At 48.5% G+C, this 25548-nt stretch overlaps 1 protein-coding gene across 2 annotated transcripts in view; it reads right to left on the reverse strand.

The window, feature by feature from the left end:
• The window catches only part of UTP20 (UTP20 small subunit processome component), a 1109880-nt gene that overhangs the window by 751225 nt on the left and 333107 nt on the right, over positions 1-25548 (reverse strand). For both annotated transcript variants that reach the window (XM_078675325.1, XM_078675316.1), the window contains exons 21-22: positions 5533-5776; positions 2961-3164 (exon numbers count right to left, since the gene is read on the reverse strand). In XM_078675325.1, the coding sequence (XP_078531451.1) occupies positions 2961-3164; positions 5533-5776 (448 nt within the window). The remainder of the gene's footprint in view (positions 1-2960; positions 3165-5532; positions 5777-25548) is intronic.

The following is a 25548-nucleotide window of genomic DNA, read 5'->3' on the forward strand; positions in this document are numbered from 1 at the left end:
ATAGGACGTAGGCCCCCTTTGTCCTTCTTGGGTACCAGAAAGTAGTGGGAGTAGCAACCACACCCTACTTCTGGCCCAGGAACGCGCTCGATGGCCCCCTTGGCCAAGAGGGCCGTAACTTCCTCCTGCAGAAGTGTCAAGTGGTCCCCCGACACACGGTGGTTCTGCGGTGGCATGGCTGGAGGAGTGGTCTCGAAGGGGAGGGAGTAGCCCCTTCGGACGAGCTGCAGCACCCACCTGTCCGACGTGATCGTGCGCCAGCGGGAGTGGTGATGGCGAACCCTGCCACCCACTGGCGTCACATGGGCCCGAAAGCTCGGACTAGGAAGATTTGGAGGCTGCTGCGGGGGGAGGTGTGGACTGACCTCGCCGCTGTCCCCTACCGCCACCCCGGCGGAATCCACGGCCGCCACCGCGCTGAGGAGCGTTCTGCGGTGCGTGGCTGGCAGCACGTGTGGGACCGCCCCTTCCGTGGCCACGAAAGGAGCGAAACGAACCCATCTGCTGGCGCTGGGTCGAAAGACCCAAGGACTTGGCCGTGACCCTGGAGTCCTTGAAGCGCTCAAGCGCGTTGTCCGCTTTGTCGCCGAACAGGCGACTGCCATCGAAAGGCATATCCATGAGGGCATTCTGGACATCCGGCGAGAAGTTGGCGGATCTCAGCCAAGCATGGCGACGAATCGCCACCGTCGTGGACATAGCCCGTCCCAGCGAGTCGGTCGTGTCAAGACCACACCGTATGGAATACCTCGCCGCGTCCCGGCCTTCAATCAAGGCCTGGTTGAGCTTGTCCCGCACCTCCTGCGGGCATTGCGGCAGACACTCCGCGACCGTATCCCACAGAGAGTGGGTGTAGCGGCCTAAGAGGCATGCGGTATTGCAAGACCGCAGTCCTGCACTCAAAGACGAGAAGACCTTCTTGCCAAATTGGTCATATCGCTTAGATTCCCGATCGGGCGGGGCCGTCGGGAATGCGGACTGGGAAGTGGAGGCTTGGATCACCAGACTCTCCGGGGAGGGATGGGTGGAGAGGAAGGCAGGGTCGTCCGAACACGTACGGTGACGCCTGGCAACGTTTCGGTCAACAGGTGAACCGGAAGCGGGCCTGGACCAGGTGCCCAAAAGGACATCCGTCAGGGCGTCATTAAACGGCAGCAGAGGCTCCTGTGGGCATGACTGCGGTTTGAATACCTCGGTGAGGATGTTAGGCTTCACCTTAGCGACGGGGAGCTCAAGGCTCAAGGCCTTGGCAGCCCTCATCAGTACCACCGAATAGGCAGCCCCAGCCTCCGACGCCACAGTGGGAGGCGAGACAAACCCAGGGTTAGGCGACTCGTCCAGACCACTGGCATCACCTAAGTCACCTACCCAGTCCACGTCGTACTGGCATGCTCGTGACAAAGGGTCCTCAGACCCCTCCCAACCCTCTCCATAATCGTCCTCATCGCCATAGTTCGAGTCAACGATATAGACCGGCTCCTCGGAGCCAAGGGGCCCCAACGGCGCCGGACTCGGCGTCGGACGAAGCCGGTCCGACTCCGCGTCAGGAGTCAGAGAGTGAATGGGGGTGGCGCCGCGCGGCGCCGGAGCCCCGACGCCGGCCGGAACCGACGGCGGAGTCACGGCGCCGCGCGGAGGCGGCACCACGGGTTGCCCCGATGGAATCGGCGCCGGAGAGGCCGGTTGACCAGCCGGCGACGACCCTGAAGGGCCCAGCGGCGCCGGGGCCGGAGCCACCGGCGGCGTCGGGGCCGAAGCCACCGGCGGCGTCGGGGCCGGAGCACCCGGCGGCATCGGGGCAGGTGCACCCGAACCGCTCGGGCCCCCAGACGGGACCGAAGGGCCCGCAGGCGCCGTAGGTCCCGCCGGAGGAGACATCGCCCTCATAGCCATGAGGAACTCCTCAATCTCCTCGCGCGACGCACCTTCCCCAGGGACCGACGGGTATGGGGCAGACGGCGTCGGCGACCCACGCGGGGCCGGGGCCACCCGAACCCCCGGCCGCATCACGCGGGCGTCGGGGGGAGTCGGGGGTACGATGACGACGCCCCGACTTTTTGTGTCGCTTACCTGAGGAACCGGAGGAATGGTGGCGACTCCCGGAGCGCTCATGGCGGCTCCGCGATCGTTCTCTCGACCGCTCCCTCGACCTCCGACCGGACCGGGACCGCTCTCGACGCGGGGCCGACACCCGGAGCTCGAGCAGCTTGCGGGACCGCTCCCGCCTAGTCTTACTCGTCAAGGCCCAGCAGTCGACGCAGGACTCCACGTCGTGGTCCGGGCCCAGACACCGGAGGCAGAGTCGATGGTGGTCGGTGACCGACATCAGGCGGTCGCACCCGTCGCAACTTTTAAAACCGGGCATCCTACCGGCACCTGAAGAAGAGTTAGATGTAACAAAAACTTGGTCAAAAGACCGGAGTACTGCTCTTCGGATCTGCGCTAACTGGCGCGGAAAAAAGAAGAACTGACGTCAGCGCGCGGAGGCGGCGTCTATATACTCCAGCGACGTCATCACGGCGCACGACGCCGACGACACGGAGCCGCAGGGGACGCCTGCAGACGACGCCTTCCGACGCGCAGGGGTACTGCTACGCAAAAGTTTCCGGATCCAGACTGACGCCTGGGGATATTCTAAGGTAAGGAATCTAATACTAACCTGTTTCTTTCAGATAAATAAAACCAATAAAATGTTATAGAACAAGAAACCTCTACCTGAAGGGGTACCAATGTATTATTTGTGTGTAACATTTGCTGCCTAATGAGACTTTTACCACGTCATATGCAATTCTGCACCTTTTCAGCCATAGAATAACTTTTGTCTGGGGGACTTCTGAGATGGACAACAACTAATGCTGCTTTGTTCTATGATGTAAACTTATGTAGCAAGAACAAATTTAACTTGGCCTGATATTTTAAGTCATTCCACTGACAACTTTGATTAGTCAAAATGCACATACTTTCCAGCAGCTCTTCTATTTTTCTTTTTCTGCAGCACTCCATATTTTGTATCAATCTCTGTATCGTTCTCCTCATTCTCAACTTTTTCTGCCTCTTTACCACTATTTTCATCTAGTGTTGTTAAAGAGGTCTTAAGATCTTTAGGCTTCTTTCTCAAATCCTGGGTTGGAGCTACCAACAAATCTGCAGGATAATATTCATTGCTAGAGAGTAAAAAGAAAATTGATAAACATATGCAACAATCCATCTTGATGCACTCAGAAATTATATACAGACATGCAAAATGTTTGGCTGTCGTACGCAGTTTGCTACAGCTTGTTCTATAATGTTTACAAATCAAGGGGTCGTATACCACCTTATCCTGATCAAAATGTATCCCTTGAATACTGGCCATCCTCTCAGAGACTATGGCACCTATTTATATAAGAATATTTATGACTTCTAGACCATCCACAATCTTCATGGTCATTGTATTCTGAGGGCAGCACTATAGAATGAACTTTAAGTATTGAAATGACCTCACAACTCCTATTAAATAATAAGGAAACGCACAGTGTTCTACAAGAGATAATAGAGTATCTGGGGCCTCGGCTTCTGACATTCTATTGTGTGCACTTGTTTTTTTCAGTTCAGGAATGAAGCTACTAGGTTTTGCTATTAATCTTGGTATTTATCTTACCTTTTAGCATAAAACCTAGCATTTGCCTCTGTTTGCTTTCCTCCACTAAGATTTACTCCATTATTTCTCAGATTGTTTCACAATGACATTGCTAATCTGTTACTAGAATCACTGGTGTCAGGTTGTTTTATAGCAACTTCATATACATAACTGAATATCTCTGAGAGAAGATTCACGCATTACAAATATTGTGGACCAGTCTTTTACGAAGCATGCAAGGTTTACTGTGCGCACCTCTTCAGATTTCTCTGCAATGGTTTATGGTGGAATTTATAGCTCAGTTTAAAGTGCTCTGATGGCACAGTGTGCTTCCCTTCTATCGTGCTAGGCAGCCTTTTGAATACAAATGTGCCTCTTTATTAAGTTATTTACTTCATGCAGCAAAATACTTCATGGTTTCTTAGAACTCAGAACTTCAAAAAGCACCAATTGGGAGGTTGTACATTTTCTATCCAGGTCTCGACTTTGTCTAATAGCCATCCGGTTTCTCTTTGCTCTGTGTGCAGTTGGCTGATTTTCTTAATCGTGTGAAAAACAATTGTTCACCACATCTATCTCCTGTGCCTTTTATTAATCTTTGGTCTCTAGCTCCGTTGTGCTTGCTTTTTGTTAGTGACAGATGCCTCTGCAGAATGAGAGTTAAATAAATGCCAAATATAACATAAATATCTCCATTCAAAATGCAGTGGCAGGAGTTTCTAATGCAAACAACCAATAAATCATGTGTCTAATGCAACCCAAATGTGAGCTTAGAATGGGACAAAGTAGCTGTACAGCAAAAGTGCTGTAATGACAGCAAATATTGCCAGCAAGATCATAGGGTAGTTTGCCTGGATAAATTACTCTTCAATAGTAACAGATACTCAGTCTATTAGGACATCTTCGATTATCAACTCTGTAGAAAACCTCTGACATTTTAGGACCTCACTAAGACTCTCCTGGTCCACGAACCACCAGACTCGCAGGGGAGTGGCGGTCTTCCGACCTCCCTATCAATTAGGGCGGTCAGACCGCCATTGCACTGACAAACCCACCAGGGATCAGAGATCCCTGGCGGTGGAGCGGCGGTCTAGAGGCTGCGATATGCTTTCCGGGACCGTATGGATCCCACCAAGCATATAATGAGTTTCCTTTCCACCACGGTTTTCATGGCGGCTCCTCCTTCATGAAAACCGTGGCAGAGAGGAAACAAAGGGGGGCATACAGAATGTGCTATTCTTTTAACATAGCTGCTTTGTTAATAGTTTGACAGTAGCAGGTGGGGAAGCCTACCTGGTACTTTAGGTCCAATATTAAGAGAGGGTTAAAAGGCCTACTTCTACTAAGAATTAGAAACATCATTGTAAAAGAAGAGTATGGTGAAGGCACAATGGAAAAACTTGCAGTGTACCGGAATTAAACAGCTAAGAGAGTGACAACACCATTCCATAACTACAGGGGTTTGATGCCCTGATGAATTTCCTCCGGACAGAAGTTGTAATGCCCAGTGATAGGTTTAAGGCTTATTGCAGCGTAGATAGGTGCTGTAGGGGAAGCCCAGTGTAACATGCTAGGAACTTAAGCTGAAGAGAAGCAAGTGACCAAAAGTCCGGGTGAAACAAGGTTACATGAGGAATGGGACAAAGCCAACTATGTAATGACCTTAGTAGAGATTCCTTTATTTTGGGAAGAAGAAATACATTGAGAAGGAACGACTGAAACTTGATAGCTCTATTCTTGATTAATCACTGCAAGCGAGGTAATCCCTGAAAGCTTCCAATACCCCTTTATGAATTGGGTATCTTGCCTCAGCAATACATGCCAATAGAAGATTGAGAGGTACCGTAAAACAGTTAACTGTGAAAATCCTTTTCAATGCTGAATTGTCTTCTTAAGTTGGAACTGCAACTTACCTAATAAACCTTAGCAGAAGAGGGGACAGTTCCCTTGATCGAGGCTCAATCCTTTCTGGGAATTCTGCCATTGCCTTCCAGAGGAGAAATCGGAAATTTGTGTAATCTGTCCTGTCACTCGTTTCAGTTCGATTCTTCAACTGTTTCAGATACAAGCCTTCCAAATCACCTTCGTCAACAGTCTGATCATTGTTGTCTTCACTGAAATGTTGCTCATCTTTCAGTTCATCTTGAAGCTCTTTCTCTGCACATTAAAAAATGAAGCGGATATCTGATTTCAATTTAGCAATAATACAAGCTCCTTCTGCATGTCATTCCTGTAATGTTTTTAGGAAAACTGAGCACTTTTAGCTTTCTATGGCCAGATCAGGAATTATCTGGGCATAGTGGCAGAGAAGCCACCTTCTTTGGCATGTTGGTCAGGAAAAATGGGACTCAGGCGGGAAGGTGCTCCGAGTGACTCACAGGAAGCAGCATTCAATAAAAGGTGATAGCCACTCACAGTACTTCAGTTTCAAAATCACATAAAGAAAGTGTTGCTCCTGGCTCAGGGCTTAATTTGAGCCGGTGGTTTCCGGTGCTTAGCACTGGCACTTAATTGTCAACACCGGTACTCGTGACAGTCTGCCACAAGGTGGTTAATTTAGAGATGGCCAAAACAACAGTCAATTATTGATTAAATATACATTAAAAATTACTAATAAATGCTACCCAAGCCATTACTACAGCTTTGGGGGCCTGGAATAGTCCGAATTGTCACACTTGTAGGAATGTGATGGTTAGCAGTTGTGTTCTGACGGTCATTGACAGCATGGCAGGGGCAATGTGTGATGCAAGTTGCAGTGGCCTCCTGACGAGAGCCCTGGCACTTATTTTTTACAAATTAAACACTGTCCTGGCCGCATATCAGTTCTGAAAATGAGCAGCGAATAAACTAACTGTTGTCTCCAGTACACCCTGGTACATTCATCTTGTAGGAAGCTGGCTCTGTCTATACTATACCAAAGAAAGGCTTAGTGTGCACAGAGTCCAGTGGAACCCCAAAGTAGGCAAGGTAAACATAGATAATACCTTGCTCTCTATTTGTGGTAGTGTGGGCGAGCAGGAAGGTTTTATCAGTGGGTGGTGTTAAGCATTTATTGTACACACTCAGGCAAGAAATGATGTCACACACTCAAAGATGTAACTCAGACCAATTTCTTTGTATAAAAATACTATTTAGTTGTATTTTATTTTCTAGAACCAAGCCAGGCCTGGTAAAGTTAACTGTAATAAGAATTTTAAATACAGTTTGAATGCAGTTGAATGCAATTGGATTGGGTACAGGTAAGTCATTTGTTTATAAACAGTTTGTATACTTTCAGATTACTTTTTAAGTTACTTTTTCTACTCAGTGTAATATGCCTAGATATCACACTGGGGCATTTTCTAGATAAAAGGTAAGTAAATCAGTTTTTCTACATATGCAGTTTCTTATGGTTTCATACAAACCAACTCCACACTTCAAACAATTTTCACAAGAAAGCAGTCAATGCAGTCCTATGGGAGAAAACAATGTTATCGATTTAACAGTAAGTACTTGGGTTTGGGAGTTGGCTTTCTGGGGTTAGAACCAGGGTTGCCCCCCAGGGTCAAAGCACCCTCAGCGGCACTAGGGTGGCCAGGTGCAGGGTGCTGAGGCCCAGTGCTATCCAATGGGGGATAGGGTGGCTCCGGTTGGTGGCTGCTCACGGGCAGGCCACAAGGTTGTGGGATCAAAGCTCCTGGCCATTGCACAGGGCAAAGGGGGATACGATTTACCAGACAAAGTGAACCCACAGGTGCTGACAGGTGCAGGGTGCTGTTTTGGCATCGGGTGCCCTGGTTTCAATGGAAGTTGCCGGTTTTGGATTCTGGCTGCAGGCTCGGTCCAGGAAGTCTTCCGGGAGGAACCAACAGTCGGGCAGGTAAGTTGAAGGGTTTGGGGACGTAGGGGCACCTCTGATTCTCTTCTCCATGGCAGCTGGATGCAGGGTGTCTTTTGAGGTCGGATTTCAACTTACCGAGACACTTGCGGTTGGTGTGGGGGTCTCCGTGCAGAGGCTGTAGGCAATGTCGGGTAGTCATGGAGGGGTCACTTCATGGTGGACTCGGACTCTGGAGCGCTGGGGGACCTCGCTGGGACCAGTGAGCAACTCTGACTCGGGCCCTAGGCGTCGTATGCAGTGGTGGTTCCTGGGGTCGGATTTCTTTGTCCTCAGAAGGCTCGGTGTCTTTCTTTGGTGATTCTTCTGAACAGAGCTGCTGTTCACAGGAGATCCGGTCTTTGTTGATGGCAGTCAGTCCTCCCAGGGGTTCTGAATGTTGTTGGCTGCAGGAAAAAGGTGACTTCTGGTGCAGTAACTCTGGAACCTGCAAACGGGACGGTAGTTCTTCTCTGCAGTCTCCCCTGCTGGGCGTCTTTTTTTGTACTTCTTCGTAGGTTGCGGGAATCTATCTTCTAAGTTTAGGGCTGCCCACTAAATACTGTATTTAGGGGGTGTTTCAGCGGTCTCGAGGACAGTAGCCAACGGGCTACTGACCTTAGGATGACATAACGTAACCTGTGTATTTGTAAAGCGCACGTTCACCCGGAGGTATCTTGGCGCTGAATAACAGATGTTTCTTGTTACCCAACGGCACTCATTTTATCGACCTCAGATGGATGAAAGGGTGAGTGGACCTGCCGGGATTTGAACCTGTGACCATGAGGTTGAACACAGGCCCCTGCCATGGAGGCATTAGTCCACTGAGCCAGAAGATCCTTGGGGTGCTCACCCCACGTGGGGGAGTGGGCACACTCCCTAATCCTGATTGGAGAGTGCCTACCATCTGCAAGATAGCAGCACTGAAGAGTGGGCTTTACCTCACCTCCCCCACCTGAGGGGTGGGGTTGGCAGAGGTGGGCACACTTTCTGGGCTGTTCTAATTTTTCCCGCCTGTCTTCCCACCGAAAAGTAGGGGAGACAAACAGGGGCCCAGCTCCTAATAGGAGGAGAGGCTGTGGGTCGTGTTACAAAGGCGGCAAGGCCTTTGAAGCTTCCCTGCCACAGATGGCTCTTCGTGACCTGGGGGAGGTGTGACCACCTCTGCCCAGGAAAACGAATAGTTTCTTACCTGTCGGTGTAGTTTTGCAGCTTGAAGATCTTTCTGGATTCACTATGCTATGCATATTCCGCAATCTGGTGGTTGGGTCCGGAATCGTAGTCTTCTCTTGCTTTTTTTTTTTTTGTAGCCCAGGTGGGCGTCGACGTCCCACCATTTGGTGTCCTTTCGGTGACGTCGGCGTGCTTCCGGCGGAAGCTACCACCCGTGGGCGCCATCTTCGGATTCTTTTTTTCTGTCTCTTTTCCTTGTTTGTCTTTGTAGTGAATCCATGGCTATGTATGTTAATCGTTCTTTCAACGTTAGTGTTTCCACGTATTTTGTAATTGTTCCAACTTGCTTTCTTTTCCATGTTTTTCCACCCTCTTTTCCAGCCTCATCTTTCTGGCGGAGGCGGGTGGGTTCGCTAGTGAATCCAGAAAGATCTTCAAGCTGCAAAACTACACCGACAGGTAGGAAACTATTCGTTTTGCAGCGTGAATCTTTCTGGATTCACTATGCTGTGCATAGATTTTGTAGCGGTTTTCGTTACTTTTGTGGCGGTTGGGTGGAAGATGAGCGTTGGTTGCTAAAAATATGTTGAAGCACTTTTTGTCCTACTTGTGCTTCCTTGTTCATCTGTACATCCACACAGTAGTGCTTCGTGAAAGTGTGTACTGAAGCCCATGTTGCCGCCAGGCATATATCCTGAATCGGTGTATTGGCTAGGAAGGCAATTGTTGCTCCTTTCTTCCTGGTGGAGTGAGCTCGTGCCCCTCCCGTTAGCTCCTGGCCAGCTTGCTTGTGGCAGAACTGAATTGTTTGTGCGATCCATCGGGCTATGGTGTTTTTCGTAACTGGTTTGCCCATGTAACTGTTGGCGAAGGACACAAAGAATTATTTCGTTTTCCTGTGGTCCTTCGTTCTTTCCATGTAGTGCATCACAGCCCTTCTTGCGTCTAGGGTGTGGAGCGACCTTTCAGCACTTGTAGTGGGGTTTTGGAAGAAGCTGGGGATCTGAATACTCTGATTCATGTGGAACCTTGACACCACCTTTGGCATGAAGTGTGGGTCCGTTCTCATCACGACCCTATCACTGTGTATCTGTATGTAGGGTTCCTGCAGTGGGAGTGCCTGCAGTTCGCTCACCCTTCGTAGTGAGGTGATCGCCACCAGGAAGGCCGTCTTCATTGTTAACATTTGCAGTGATGCTTTGTGGATGGGTTCGAAGGGTGCTTTCATGAGCTCCGTCAGTACCACGTTTAAGTTCCAGGCCGGTGGCGGCATTCTCTTTGGCGGCGCTATTCTTTTAGCTCCTTCCAGGAATCTTTTCACGACCTGAGATGTGAAGAAGCTTCTCCCTGTTTCTCCTCTTGTGTATGCCACAATTGCTGCTAGGTGCACTCTCAGAGAGGATGAGCTTAGCTTTGCCTTGATTAGGTGTGTGAGGTACCTTAGCACCGTGGACTCCTTGGTCATTCTCCTTTGGAGTTGTTTTTTGCAACACCATTGAGTGAATCTTTTCCACTTTGCCCCATAGCACTTGCGTGTGCTTGGTCTTCTTGCCTCTCGCAGCACCCGCAGGGTGCTCTCTGGTAGTTTCAGGTGTGCAAATTCTAAGTCTTCAGGAGCCAGGCTGAGAGGTTGAGGCTCTCTGGCTCTGGGTGAAGGATTCCTCCGCTTTCCATGGAGAGTAGGTCTCTTCTTTTTGAGAACTTGTGGGGAGGCCCCTGCGCCATCTCCATTATCTGCGAATACCACGTCTGTCTGGCCCACTGTGGTGCCACCAGGATGAGCGTCATGTTGCTCGTCATGCATTTGTTGAGCACCCTGGGGATCAGTGGTATCGGGGGAAAAGCGTAGGCAAATGTTTTTGACCAGCTTATCCATAGGGCATTCCCCTGTGACCGTGCCTCTGGTTGCCTGGATGCAAAGTATTGGCATTTTGCATTCCGGTGTGTTGCAAATAGGTCTATTGTTGGGGTGCCCCACTTCCTGAATAGACTCTTTGTTTCTTGACTGTTGAGTTCCCACTCGTGGGATGCTGAAGTCTGTCTGCTGAGCCAATCCGCTTCCACATTGTCCTTCCCTGGCAGGTGTATGGCTAGCAGGTCTATTTTTAGTGGTATGGCCCATTTCCAGATCTCTTGTGCCAAGTTTGACAGCGGGAACGATTGAGTTCCCCCCTGTTTGTTTATGTAAAACATTGTTGTGGTGTTGTCTGTTTGTATTAACACCCTCCGGTTGTGTAGATGTTTCTGAAAGGCCTTGAGGGCTAGCAACACCGTTTTCAGTTCCAGGTAGTTGATGTGTCTGACTGCATCTGTAGGGCTTCACAGACCCCTCACTCTGAGCCTGTTCATGTGTGCACCCCACCCCTTCTGGGATGCGTCTGTGGTGATGGTCACTGTTGGGTCCGGTGGTGTTAGAGGCTTCCCTTCTGTTATTCTCTCCTTGGTCCACCACCTTATCTCTTCCTGCACCCTGTGCGTTACAACCACTAGATCCTCCCAACTTCCTGTGGCTTGTGACCATTGTTGTTGCAGCCACTCTTGGAGTGGTCTCATCTGTAGGCGTACATTGGGGACCAGGTGGATGCATGATGCCATCATCCCCAAGATCTTGCTCACAGTCCTCACTGTCAGAGATCGCCCCTTCTGGTAGTGACGTTTCTCCCTCAGTAGGCTGAGCGTTCTCTTCTCGCTCGGTAAGACTCTGCATTGTATGGTGTCGATCTGGGCTCCCAGGAAGATCTTAACCTGCTCTGGTTCCATCGAGCTTTTGCCCCAGTGTATGGAGAAACCCAGGTTTGCCAGCGTTCCTGTCACCTGTTCTGCATGTTCTTTGCATGTCCTGTAGCAGTTTGCTTTCACCAGCCAGTCGTCGAGGTAGGGGTACACGTGTATCCCCTTTCTCCTTAGGTGTGCGGCCACTGCCGCAAGGCATTTGGTGAACACCCTTGGTGCGGACTTTAGGCCGAAAGCTAGGGTCGTGAATTGGTAGTGATCCTTGTTTACAGTGAACCTTAGCATGTGCTTGTGCTGCTTGTTCATGGGGATGTGCAGGTATGCATCCTTGAGGTCTATGGTAGACAAGAAGTCCCATGCTTTTATCTGAGGAATGACCTCTTGTAGGGACGTCATTTAGAATTTTTGAGTTTTGACGTATTTGTTCAGGAACCGTAGATCCAGGATGGGTCTTAGGCTTTCGTCCACCTTTGGCACTAGGAAGTAGTTTGAGTACACTCCCATGTTCCGTTCTTTGAAGGGGACCCGTTCTATGGCCGCTTTGAGGAGGAGTTCTTGGGCTTCCTCTTGCAGTAGTTGCAGCTCTCTTCCTGAGTGCTGTCTTTTCCTTGGTCTTCTGTTTGGTGGCCTTTTTTCCAACTCTATGCAGTACCCGAACTGCATAATATTGAGTATCCACTTGTCTGTTGTTATTTTTCTCCATTCCTGGAGAAAAAATCTCAATCTTCCTCCTACCGGAGTTACATGTTCCTTTGAGTCTTGTCCGTGTAGCCCTCTCCTCTTTGTTTTCCCGTGCTCCTCCCCCGGAGGGTGTGGGTGGTAGAGCACCTTCTCTCGTGTGAAGTCACTTTGAGGGGGGCTGTTCGCCGCCTCTTCTTCTCTGGCCCCGTCCATTTCCTCTCGATCGAAAGGACTGGCCCCTGCCTTGGTAGTTCCAGTTTTGCCTCTGCTGCCCCTGGTGGCCTTGGCTGTCACTCTGTTGTCCCTGGTGGAAACTCTGGTGAGAATCTCCTCGCTGGTTTCCACCTCTGCTGTTCGGCCTCCGCGACGGAGTGCCCCTTCTCATCCCTCTGAACTGCAGGGCTCCCATGGACCTTCCCGTGTCGTTGTCCTTCTTCAGTTGGGTGAGCTTATCATCAACTGGGGCTCCGAACAAAGTTTCACCGCTGAAGGGCGTGTTCAGGATGTTGTTCTGGACTTCAGCCTTGAATCCTGAGATCCTGAGCCATGCTTGCCTTCTTTCAGTGATGCCTATAGCCATCAGTCTGCTGGATGTTTCTGCCCCGTCCAAGGCTGTCTTCAGGCATGAGTTGGCGATGTTCTTTCCTCCCTCTACCAGGTGTGCTCCTCTGTCACAGTATTGTTCCGGGAGGTGCTTGAGTAACTGTCCCATCTCCTCCCAGTGCTGGTATTGATGCCTATTCAGGAGGGCGTTGGAATTCGCCATCCGCCAGTGCGTCGCAGCCTTCCTCTCAATTTTTCTGCCCGTTAGGTCCATCCTCCTGCTTTCCTTGTCAGGGGGGGTCGGACGTTGTTGGGACGTTTGCCCTTTTCCTGGCCGTTGCAGCGATGATAGAATCTGCTGTGACGGAACCCTTGATGTAAGCTGGGTCTTCGGAGGAGAATTTGTACTTCTTCTCGGTCCTCGGCGTAACAGATCTGCATGTAGCCGGGTCCCTGAAGGCCTCCTTTCCCTGGGCCGTGATGCTCTTGAGCATGGGCAGGAACTGGCTCCTTGTCTGTATGGGGAGTAGTGTCTCGAGCAGGAAGTCTGCTTCTGGCTTCTCCTCTTCCAGCTTAATTCCATAAGCTGTTGCCGCCTTTCTTACCACCTCATTGTATGCCCCAATGTCATCCGGTGGCGAAGGCCTCGAGGGGTATGTCTCTACCGCCTCCTCTGGGTTTTCGGTCTCGATGTCCTGCCATTCCTGGTCATGGGCCGTCGAGGAACCTGAGCCGTAGCTCGACTGCTGTTCGCCATAATCCCCCTCTGTGTAGTAGAGGTCCTCCTCCTCTTCGTGCTCCGAAGGTTCCGGAGTTTTCGGCGGTTCTTCGATGTCGAACTCTTCGACCGCCTGTACCTCAGCGACGGTCGGTGCCGGCTTCGGGGGAATCTTGTAACTTTTCATTTTTTCGTCGAATTCCTTCTTTCTCTGAAGGATATTCTCCATTTCGGCCTCGAGCCTTCTCTTTTTCCTCTGCATTTCTGCGGCCTGTTCGTCGTCGAGCGTTTCGGCCGCCCTTTTCGGCGTCGTCGTCGACGTCGAAGCTTTCTTCGGCTCTCTTTCTTTCGACGTCGAAGTCGAAGTCCCTTTTTCGGGGGCTTGCTTCGATGACCTTTGCTTTTCGCTGGCCTTCTGCCTCCGGGAGTCCTTCTCAGAGGATCCGCTGGGCTCTTTTTCGGCGGATGCAGCTTCGGTCGTCGATTTGCTCGGCGCCGGTGCTCCTTTCGAGGCTCTGTGCTCAGACTTTCGAGAGTCTGCCTCAGGTTTTCGAGGCCCTGTGGGATTTTTCGGGGTCGTAGACTCTCCTACCTTATCAGGCGTATTCTTATCGGTCTCAACGACCGTGGAGTCATCTGGTCCTTCGGCGATGTTGTCCTCATCGTCGGTGGAGAGGCCAAGATCATAAAGCGTCGGGGCTTGGCCTTTGCCCTGCATCGTGTGGTGAGCCGTCCGCTGTCTCTCTCGAATTCGGAGTGTCTTCGGCTTGAAGACGGAACAGGCGTTGCAGTCTCCGCTCTCGTGGTCGATTGGCAGGCAGAGGTTGCAGACTGGGTGCTGGTCCTTCTGTGCGAACTTGTGGTGGCAGTTCTTGCAGAATTTAAACGGCGTCTTTTACATCCCTGCGCTCAGAGGATCCCATGTGTGCGCATTCCTTCAAGGGCGGTGAAGATTTCGAAGTTCTCTCCTTTCTTCGTCGCCTCCTCGCTAAAGGTCTTCTTCTGTCGATGTTCTCAGGTCTTCACCTGTGAGTTTTCGCTGTATTTTCCTTCTTTCCTCCTCCAAACTTCTGGAGCTTCACGCGACGATCCAGACCCAACGCGGAAAAAAGAATCTGAAGATGGCGCCCACGGGTGGTAGCTTCCGCCGGAAGCACGCCGACGTCACCGAAAGGACACCAAATGGTGGGACGTCGACGCCCACCTGGGCTACAAAAAAAAAAAAAAACAAGAGAAGAAAGACTACGATTCCGGACCCAACCACCAGATTGCGGAATATGCACAGCATAGTGAATCCAGAAAGATTCACGCTGCAAAAGCTTTGTTTCTGGGCTCAGAGAGCAAAGGCTCCTACCCCAGGGGTCCAGAAACATGTTTTGTGGTGGCAGGCTGGTGGTTTTACCAGCATGGGAACCCACCAGAGGCTGGTCGTTTTTCAGGGGGCATCTCTAAGATGCCCTCTGAGTGCATGGTATAATACATCCCACACTGGCATCAGTGTGGGCTTAGTATGCTGAGAATTTGCTACCAAACATCCCAGAATTCAGTAAAGCCATTATGGTTGCTGTGGAGTACCTAATGACAAACTCCCAGACCATATACTCTTTATGGCTTTACTGCACTTAGAATGTCCAAGAAATGACTTAGACACTGTGGGGCGGTATAGTGCGCATGCAACTGTGCCCTCACCAGTGGTATAGTGCACCCAGCAAGGGGGGTGTCTTACCTATAGGCAGTGGGTTGCAGGCATGGCTCACAGGTATGTGTGCTATGTCGACTCTTCACTTTTCTATGCACCATAACACACAGCCTGCAATGGTGTGTTAAGGTACAGGTCTTCTAAGGTTGGCACAATATGTGCTGCAGCCCTTAGATGCCTTCCCTGGTCCTAGTGTCCTTGGTACTACTGAAACCTTTTACAAGGGACATACATGTGGCCAGAGAGGTGCCAATTGGGCGTACAGTTTTAGGAAGAACACAGGCCCTGCGAACCAGATTGGTAGGGACCCAGGGCACATCAAGTCAAGTTAAATCATCTGTGTTCGCATTTGATAAATGCATAAAAGTACAAATATAATACACAACAGATAAAAGATATGCAACAAATCTATTAAAAATATTTAAAACAATATTAGAAAAGATTAAAAAACGGCCTTCTATGGATAAACAGACTCTAAAAGTCAAGCACCAACGTGGAGTGTAATAACAATTTCATTACAGCATTGCACGTACAATCCTGTAAAAGCAGTGTCAGAAGATTCCAAATCAGATATAACAACCCCTCTAGCAGATGAATTCTTTCTAATCTGTAAGATTGATTGCAAGAAGGATGCTGTCATCAAACATATAAATGGAGTCTCTAGAGAGCCTATTACAGTAAGAGCATGCGAATGCGTATTTAAACTATTATAAAATTATAAAATAAGCAAAATAATAAAATGTGAGAAATGGATTGGGAAGACCACTCATCATACAGGCAAGGCCACAATTGATTAAGTGAGTAAACCTGGGACAGGTAGCCAACCATTAGGGGGAAGATGTTCAGTCTCATCCTAATTAGTAAAAATCAATGCACATTATTAGAGACAAAAGAAAGGTAGGAGGCATGGCCCAGTGCCACTGCGGGTAATGCCTGATAAGTTATAACCGTAACTTTCAATTTGTTTTGTTGCAACCTATCATCATCATCCTACTCAGAAAAACAAAGATCTTTTCATCTTGATTTGGGGAAAAGCAAACAGTGAGATGGGGATTCAAACAGGAATTGTAGGCCCAGATCTTTAAAGGTCCGCTTTACATAGGCGCTCGGTCAAGAGTAAGTAAGTCCCCGAGCACCATTTGTTTGTTTTAATTTAACAGAGTCCCGTTTCCAAATAGTTAGCCATAGTAAAAGCGGAGCCAGTTTCTGAGATCAGTTATGAACTGAAGTCCTAACTCTTATGAACAATTATGTTCAGGCAGGAGGATGGGATTGGCAGCAACCTTTTTCAAAAATGTATTCTCGACTGCCTAAATAACAGCAACTTGTGCTGTAACTCAACTTGCAGCACCATATGAAGCTCTCGCTACTGATTTAGCCCGATAGATATACAACATTTCCTCACATGGTTTCCTTTCCTAAATTAGAGGTGAATTTCCACAGTGCTGCTAAGCTTTTTTCATGAGCTTCATCCTATTTAATACCATTGCTGACCTATTTAATTTAGCATTGAAAAGTATACCCAGATGCATAAAATTCTCTACACGTTCCAGGATTTGAGTCTAATTGTAGGGACATTCGTTTTCTCTTTCCATTTCCAACAACCATCAAAAAACCTATAGATTTATTTACCGCAGTGCCGGTACGGGTATACGGGTATACGACCTACAGCTGGAACATCCTTACATTCAGTGCTAAGTACTGTGCTTAAGTTATTGGTGTATAATGAGAAGAGGAATGGGGCTAGGAAGCAGCCTGGACGTACACCCTTTTCAATTCTATAAGAGTTTGTACATTCGCCCAGTATCTAATTACAGCCCCTGCGTCTCTGTAAATGTCCCTAATAAAAAGGATTATGGAGCTATCCACACCCATGGACTCCATGACACCCCACCCTTTGCAATGGATCACGGAGTCGAAGGGCGCGGACCGGTCCATAAGGCCAGATATAACTGACCTTTTTTAGCGCATAAGTATTTAGCTGCAATTAGGCTGTCCCACTTCCCTGTCTAAAACATTATTGAATCCCAGCCACAACATTATTCTCATCCACCAAACTCTCCAAGCAGTAGCAGTAGCACTCTCCCCATTAGCTGTACTGTACTGTCCAGTAAGGAGATTGAGCTTAGATGGATTCATAGGATCGCTTTTCTTGAAAATTGGAATAATCTACGATTGTTTCCATGAAAGGGTCCAATTTTGGCTACAGCGTTCAAAACTAAGGTCAAAAGTGGGGTCCATAATGGTTTGTTTGCAAGAAAGATATCCAATTGGAAACCATCCAGTCCGGTTACCTTTAGGGTGGGAGATAGTGAAAGGGCGAGTTGAATTTCCTCATATGAAAACTCCAACGGGAGGGAAGGGAGGGGGGCGGGGGGGACGGGTTGAGAAGGTCACTGTAGTACCAACACCTTCAGACTGAGCATGGAATATATTCTGGAAGTGTGTTAACCAAGTTGTGGTTTGTCTACATGGAGATCGGGAGATGGACCACCCCCTTGCAAAAATGAAGCATTGGTTACTGTCCAGAAAGCCTTGCTGTCTTTGTCAGTGATGCTCATCTCAGGCTTTCCCATGCTTCCTCCCAAATTTGCCTCTTCCTCTCTTCTCTTACCAATTTATATTTAGCCCTCAGGTCTCTTATCAGCATTTGATTTCTGGGATGTGTCTTAAGGGCATTCTAAAGTTCTCGCGATGCCTTGGAGAAATTAAGCTCGAACCATTTGGTGGGCTGTGGAATCTTTTGAGGAACTGGTCGGAAAAGATGAGTTTACTAATGCAAGTTAAGATTTTGCTGAAAGCGACCACCACTAGTGAACTACTTGTTTGTAGGTCTAAACAGGTTTGAATCTCCTGTAACATGTCCCCTACAACCAACGGGAGAAAAGAGTTTGAATCAATTTTTCCCATTTTAAAGTAAAACAATTTATTCTGGATAAAAGCGGCTTAGGGACAAGAAGTGAGCTTGATTTTCTTCGCACACTTCTTAAAATTTGCAGGAATAATTATAAAATCAATTGTTGAGGTAGATCCAGGACAATAAAAAGTAGGGGGTGATTTGACTCGTGGAAAGATGTCATGGGTTTATTAAAACTAAATGTCAAATCAACAGAAGACTATTTAAGATGTTACCATATTTATGATGATTAAAATGGGTTATCAGACTAATTCGAGTCAGTTAACCTGCAAATACGCTGATCGATTTTGCTACATGTATGCGTATTAAAATCTCCCGCTCAAATAATCAAGAGTGGTCTTGTGTAATGGTAAACTAAATCCTCTAAAATTGTACCAAGCTCTTCGGCCACTGAGGAGTGATCCGAGAATTTATTGTAATAAAAGTTTATCAGTTATAGGCCAGTCTTACCACAACCTGTTGCTACTATCATGTGAAAATATGGCAAGCTATTCATAAAAGGGACTTTTGTTAATGAGAATTTATTAACTATAAGTGTAGGTCGACCCCCTTTTGCTCTACCCGAGGATGAAGAGACTGCAGGAGTGAAAAAGGAACGGTAACCATTAACAAAAACAGGTGCGTTTCCTGTAAAAAACAAAGTCTGAACTCCTAAACTCTTTATACCAATCCAGGTGATCTTTTTTAATGTCATATCCTGCTATGTTCCAGGAAAGGAACGTGAAGCCCTCGAAGGGCTCCTGTCAGATGAACTCTACCAAAGGAATTGAACTTGGTATGCTAGATAGATTTGGCGTGGGGTCAGTATCTTGCGAGTTTTGAACCAAAGACTGTGCCCCCATGGAATTTGCAGCAAGAGAAACTCTTAAATTGGAACATTCTAAAACCTTGGTAAAATAGATTAATTTGGAAGGTAAAGGTAGTAAATCACATGAGTCCAGGTCCACCAAAGGGGCAAACCTATTAGAAACGGAAACAAAGCTATTGAGCTGCTGGCAGGGGATGGGCAGGGTGCTTTTGAATGAGTGGCTTAGGCCGTATGTATTAAAACTATTTATTGCAGAGGGTTTATAGAAAAAGCCCAAAGGGACTGTGTAAATGTGCGACTGTGATGAAGGATAAACCAGTAAGGACCCTAAAAGATTGCTGACCAGCCTTTGATTGTCAAAATTGAGCATGACGCAGTCATTATCGATTTCTTTGTGTCAGACCCAATCCAAGGAGTCCTACGGGCTATGATCAAGTGATTTTGGACAAAAATGGCTAGGTTTGGGACAACCATTGCGGAGCTTTAGCCATTAAATGCTTTGCTGGTTAATTTTGATGGTCTCAAACAAAAGGGACAATAACTAGTATTAATGCAAAGGGACAAGATGCAGGGGTAGATCTGTGTATTGATGGGTGTTCTTTACTGATGAAGAAGGTGGAGGGGGCTTGAGTTCGGACTTGCTCCTAGAAATATGCTCCTTTACAACATTATCTGAGCGATGTGACTGGGAGAAACTATGCCTTACAGTAGTTTATGTAAGTAACAGCACTTGGGGGGCCCTGGTATGGAGTGGTACAAACAATCTTACTTTTGTAGCTCTGTCAGTGTGTGAATATTCAAGTTACATGATTTACAGAGTGTAACTGGGTTATCCGAGACCTCAGATCAAGAGGTAGTGTTAGTGGGAACACAATTCGCACCCCCCCCCCCAAAGTATGTTGTGATGCCCTACTAGATATCAACCCTTCAATTGTGCAGTCTTTAGTGTCCAACCGCTTGAAAATCGGCTGCAATAATTGTTTAAAGTTGACTTGAAATTCATGCCAATTTAAAGTTAATGTTGCAGAGTCCTGATGCAGGCAGTGACTGATTAGCAGTACTGGTGATCCCAAAGAGGAAACAGCCTTTCAAGTTTTTATGGCTGGCCATGTGAGGGTTGTTTTGGCAGATCATCTTTTCCTTTTGCCATTAGTTACAGATATCATTGGTAAAGGGGGAGCTCCACTGGCACAGAAAGCACTAGGGGTTGCTAATGAGGGTTGGGAGGCAGACAAAGTGCCAGTTAATTGTACCTGCAGGTATTGTGGCTCAGTTCCGGCAAGAGAATTGCCCCCGCCCGGTGATAAAAGGGGGTCGTCTGTTACCTGCCCTGTCCACACACCCAGCGAAAGCCTACTTTCTGTAAGATCAGTCTCCCTTTCCAGAACCATTTTTGCCTTGGCTAAAAAGGTATCCAAAGATGGAGTAGTTACCTCTGCAAGAGCGGCAGTCGTCTTATTCTTGCCCATGTTAAGCCCAGTGAAGTCGACGTAAGGGGGGCAGCCCAGCCTCCTTTGGGCTCCGACATGCGTGGACAGCACCCCTTTGGCCTGGGCGCGTCCCCGCGCTGCGGGATTGCGGTGCACTTTAATACGTTGTTGTTAGAAACGGGATCTCTGGCTGGCCAAGGCTTGCGCCAAGGTCAGTCAGGGATCACCATTTCCAAGGTCAGGGCAAGGGAGTCACACACCAAGATAACCCCCGCTCACCCTCTAGGTAACGTGGCGCGAGCAGCAAGGCTAATCTCGGAGGCGATGTGTAAAGCGTTTGCGCGCGCATCCCAGCGACAACAACCAAAGGCCCACCACAAAGGAAACTCCACACAAGGTTATATCAAAAATAGCCTTTGTATTATAATAATAAAAACACATTAGATAACACACACATTCCCCATGCATTCCTATGGGAGGGCAGGCCAGCCATACTACACGCACGCACTTTCACTCTGGGACACAGGGAAAAAGTGCGCCAAGACCCAAAAGTCACTACCCAGGGTCACAAACAAAAGCAACAAGCATTTACAATGCAATGGTTTCGCCTTTGGAAAAGTTAGAGCTATTGGCATTGTAAATGACAACATTTGTATTTATGTGTTGGTTTTGAAAACAGATAAATAAATGGCATTGTCATTTACATTGCCATTAGCTTAATCTCGGCAGTCACTCTGCACTCCCCCTGCACTCCCTAGCTACTCCCCCTGCACACCCTAGCTACTCCCCCTGCACTCCCTAGCTACTCCCCCTGCACTCCCCCTGCACTCCCTAGCTACTCACTACTCTGCACACTCACTACTCTGCACACTCACTACTCTGCACACTCACTACTCTGCACACTCACTACTCTGCACACTCACTACTCTGCACACTCACTACTCTGCACACTCACTACTCTGCACACTCACTACTCTGCACACTCACTGCTCTGCACACTCACTACTCTGCACACTCACTACTCTGCACACTACACAAAGATCTGTTACAATTAGAATTAAATAAAACGAGGTGTAAAAAATGATATGAAGTAATCTTCCTAGAGTCCCTTGTTCCCGTCGAAGGGGACTCTTTCAGAATATGCGACACTCCCCCTGCACTCCCTAGCTACTCACTACTCTGACACTCACTACTCTGCACACTCACTACTCTGCACACTCACTACTCTGCACACTCACTACTCTGCACACTCACTACTCTGCACACTCACTACTCCCCCTGCACTCCCCCTGCACCCCCCCTGCACTCCCCCTGCACTCCCTAGCTACTCACTACTCTGCACACTCACTACTCTGCACACTCACTACTCTGCACACTCACTACTCTGCACACTCACTACTCTGCACACTCACTACTCTGCACACTCACTACTCTGCACACTCACTACTCTGCACACTCACTACTCTGCACACTCACTACTCTGCACACTCACTACTCTGCACACTCACTACTCTGCACACTACACAAAGATCTGTTACAATTAGAATAAAATAAAACGAGGTGTAAAAAACTCCAGAATGAACTGCAAAGCACTAAGAAGTAACACTAAAACACAAGCAGTTGCCACCGTTGGCCCACCCATTACATCAATACTCCTGTACAGTAAACAATAGTTGTCCAGCACAGGAACACACATTAGTTGGGACATCAGTTTTGTTCCAGTGTCAGGAACATCATCACTTTCCTGCACAAATAAGCTATATTCCTATTGGCTGAGCAGAACCTTCAGTTAAAAATGTGCCACGATAATTGAGAATCTCTGTAGGAGTGATTGATTTTCCGTTTTTTACATTTCATGTTCCACATGGCCAAGTGTTTAATTTCCCCCTTTAATCGAGAGGAATTGTTCCGTTTTGGAACAGAGTTCCATTAAAAAAAGTTGCATTAAAAAAGGGAACTTTTCATCATCTCAGGAAGTGGGGGTTCCAGTTTACAGGAATGCAGGAAGCACATAAGACACAATAGAATATTTTTTCTCATTTGAGTTTGAAGTCATTCCGCTTATATAGTTGTAGGTACATGCAGGCACTCGTAGGTATGGAAAGAAGACAAAACGAGGAATGCACGAACACAGGCACCTACATTTGCATTAAGACATTCCTACAGAGATATGCAGATGCATTTACAATGGGCAACATGAGACCACCTACTTATATGTAGCAAAGGCTGTTTTCATGTGCAAGAGAAGACACAATAATAGGAGTGTGGTGCTGTATAGATGACGTTTGCATTAGCTCTGCGCAGCAGGGCAGTGGGTGGTGCATTCTGTGTAATACTTGGGCCCTGGCACCTATTTTAAGCGTTGACACAGTTATCTTGGAAAGAAGAAATCCCAGGTCCCTTCGATCACCCTCAGCTGCCCCAGTTGTGCATTATTTGCAATAAACGAGGGTTCACACGTCACTCACAGAACCCTTGTCCACGCACGGGGGTGGGGACATACAGGGCTTGACCTTTGGAGGCACAAACTGATCCACCCCTCGACATTCTGTGACAAACTAGAAAGCGTTCTTGCTGGAAGCGACATTTCTGCATTTAAATCATCGCATCTGCTTCCCGTGCAGGAATCGCTGAGAGAGTCACACACCCACCGCTGGGATATAAAGCATACAGAGAGTAAATGGTACTCACGCTCCGGTGGGGTGGTCTGCGCTTGTCTGCCTCGGATCCTGTCTCAGAAGGCTTTGGCTTCACTGGTGCGAGTTTGACTCACAAGCAGCACCTTCAGGAGCCGCGCCCAAGGGATGGAAACTGAAAGCACCGCTCCCTCAAGGAATCTGCCCCTGCCTGAACCAGCCCCCGTGGAGGAACGGAAAGGGGCGGCTCTAAAGGGAAACCTTTCACGCACACGCAGGGACGATTACTAAGTTAGGGGTTTCTATGTTAGTTCCGTCCATGCCCTCCTCGCTGCTTTATTTGCATTAATCTCCAGGTATTTATGAATGCACGTGTGTGAAATGTGCATCTGTGAATGACCCTCCGTGCAGGAATCGCTGAGAGAGTCACACACCCACCGCTGGGATATAAAGCATACAGAGAGTAAATGGTACTCATGCTCCGGTGGGGTGGTCTGCGCTTGTCTGCCTCGGATCCTGTCTCAGAAGGCTTTGGCTTCACTGGTGCGAGTTTGACTCACAAGCAGCACCTTCGCTGCTTAGCTTCTGCTTCTTGCCCGGCATCTCGCTGTTTCCCGCCAGGGCCGCCCCGCTCTCGGACATGTTCCGCTTCATAGGAAATAAGACAAGAACAAGCACCTACGAGGACACAGGGGTCGGGAGACGACACGGAGGGCGGGAGATGACACGGAGATGACACGGAGGGCGGGAGGGGGGCGGGAGACGACACGGAGGGCGGGAGATGACACGGAGGGCGGGAGGGGGCGGGAGACGACACGGAGGGCGGGAGGGGGGCGGGAGACGACACGGAGGGCGGGAGGGGGGCGGGAGACGACACGGAGGGCGGGAGGGGGGCGGGAGACGACACGGGGGGCGGGAGAGGACACGGACGGCGGGAGGGGACACGGACTGCAGGAAACGTGCACAGGACAGCGAGGGTGGGGCGGGGAGGCACACGGAGGGGGCGGGAATGGACAGCGCATCTCCGCCCAGGGAAAAAATCTCGGGAACGCCCCCGAATCTGGTCCGGCCTTGACGGACAGATCCGGCACTCAATGGCTAGCCTCCATTTATGGAGCTAGCCAATGAGAGCCGGGGGACGTTCCCGAAGTGCTTAGTGTAGACATAGGATTTCACCTGCGCTGAAAGTCTGCGCAGAGCGCAGCCTTTCGGCAGGCGAAACCCAAAAAGATTAGGGGTGAACCTGCCCTAAGGCCCAAGTCTAACAGTTGTTCTCCTGTAGGGGCTGATGGGAGTTGACGGCTCCCCGGCTGCAATCAAGCAGCTACTCCGCACAGTAGGCACCAGGAAACAGACGGGTGAGCTGGAGGCAACGCTGGCTGCAGGATTGCGGCAAGCTTTAATGCGCTGTTCTCTTGTAGGGGCTAATGGGAGTTGAAGTCTCCCCAGCGGAATTCAAGCAGCTCCCCCACACACCAGGCACCAGGAAACAGGTGATCCGGCGGCAACGCTGGTCATGGGATTGTGGCACGCTTTAAAGCGCTGTTCTCCTGTAGGGGCTGATGAGGGTTGAAGTCTCTCTGGCGGCAACTCCAAGTGCATCAGAAATCTGGCAAAAAGTGAGGGGTTACTGCAACAGAAACCCAGCCTCCTACACATCTCAGTTGTAAAAGACTAGAAAATACTCCCTTCCATTCTGGTAATCCATGTATTTCATGTAGTACAGCAAATGTGTAGAGTACAACATTCTATGCAAGAGCTACATGTAGCACAAAAACTCATGCTAAAACCTCTGAAAACCAGAAACCCCCCGCTCATGCAAATACACCAGTGTCTCACCAGTAAGTTCTTTAAAACCTCTTGTGCAATATACAATCCTATTTGGGTTAATGAATGTGGATCACCGTGATCTACATACAGTATGTATGCAAGTTACTAGAAGAAGTAAGAATCTTACTCTTAAGGCTAGATTCTTCTAATCTCAGCTTAGGAAGAAATTAGACAGAAAGAGAAGAGGCAGGACTAGGCAGTTTGATAAGCATCTGAGATAGTTAGTTAGTTCGTTTTTAGAATTTGTATTGCGGAACAGCTACCCAAAAAGGGTTTCCCGGCACAGACAGAATAGTCGAGACAGCAAACTAGTCCGTTTTATTTGGGGACGACAAATCTTCCTTGAGTGGCTGATCGTAGATTCTGGGACAGGATATATGGTTTAGCCAGAGCCCGGAGGTAACTGGGGGCATTTCCTGATTTAATTTTATGCATATAGGGGAGCGTCTTGAATTTTACTCAGCTCTCAATTAGGGCAAAAGTGCATGAACAAGCAAACACTCAGCACAGACTCTTGTATGTGCAAAGCAGTTCTTCCAAAAAATGTGTGGGCTTGACCAAGCTGCTCTCTTCAACATTTATTTTTGGTTAGCTCTGTAGCAACAGGAGAGAAGTATATGGTTTCAAATTCACAAATAATAATAATCATTTGGCAGAAAGTACTGATACCTTTCTGGGGGTAAACCCCCTGTATAGAGCAAAAACTCCTGATCTAGGTCAAAAAGAGAAACATATTTCTGAATTCATAGCTTCAGCTGGAATTCTCTTCAAAAGTAACAAAAAGCCTCATTTTCAAGTGTGACAAATGTTAATGTTATTAAAACACCTACATTATGAAGAGAAAAATTCAGCTTGCAACTGAGGTGTATGGGAAAGAAGTTAAAAAAGAACAGTGGATATATCTA

Source organism: Lissotriton helveticus, chromosome 1_1, assembly GCF_964261635.1.
Source record: "Lissotriton helveticus chromosome 1_1, aLisHel1.1, whole genome shotgun sequence".
Classification (NCBI taxonomy): domain Eukaryota; kingdom Metazoa; phylum Chordata; class Amphibia; order Caudata; family Salamandridae; genus Lissotriton; species Lissotriton helveticus.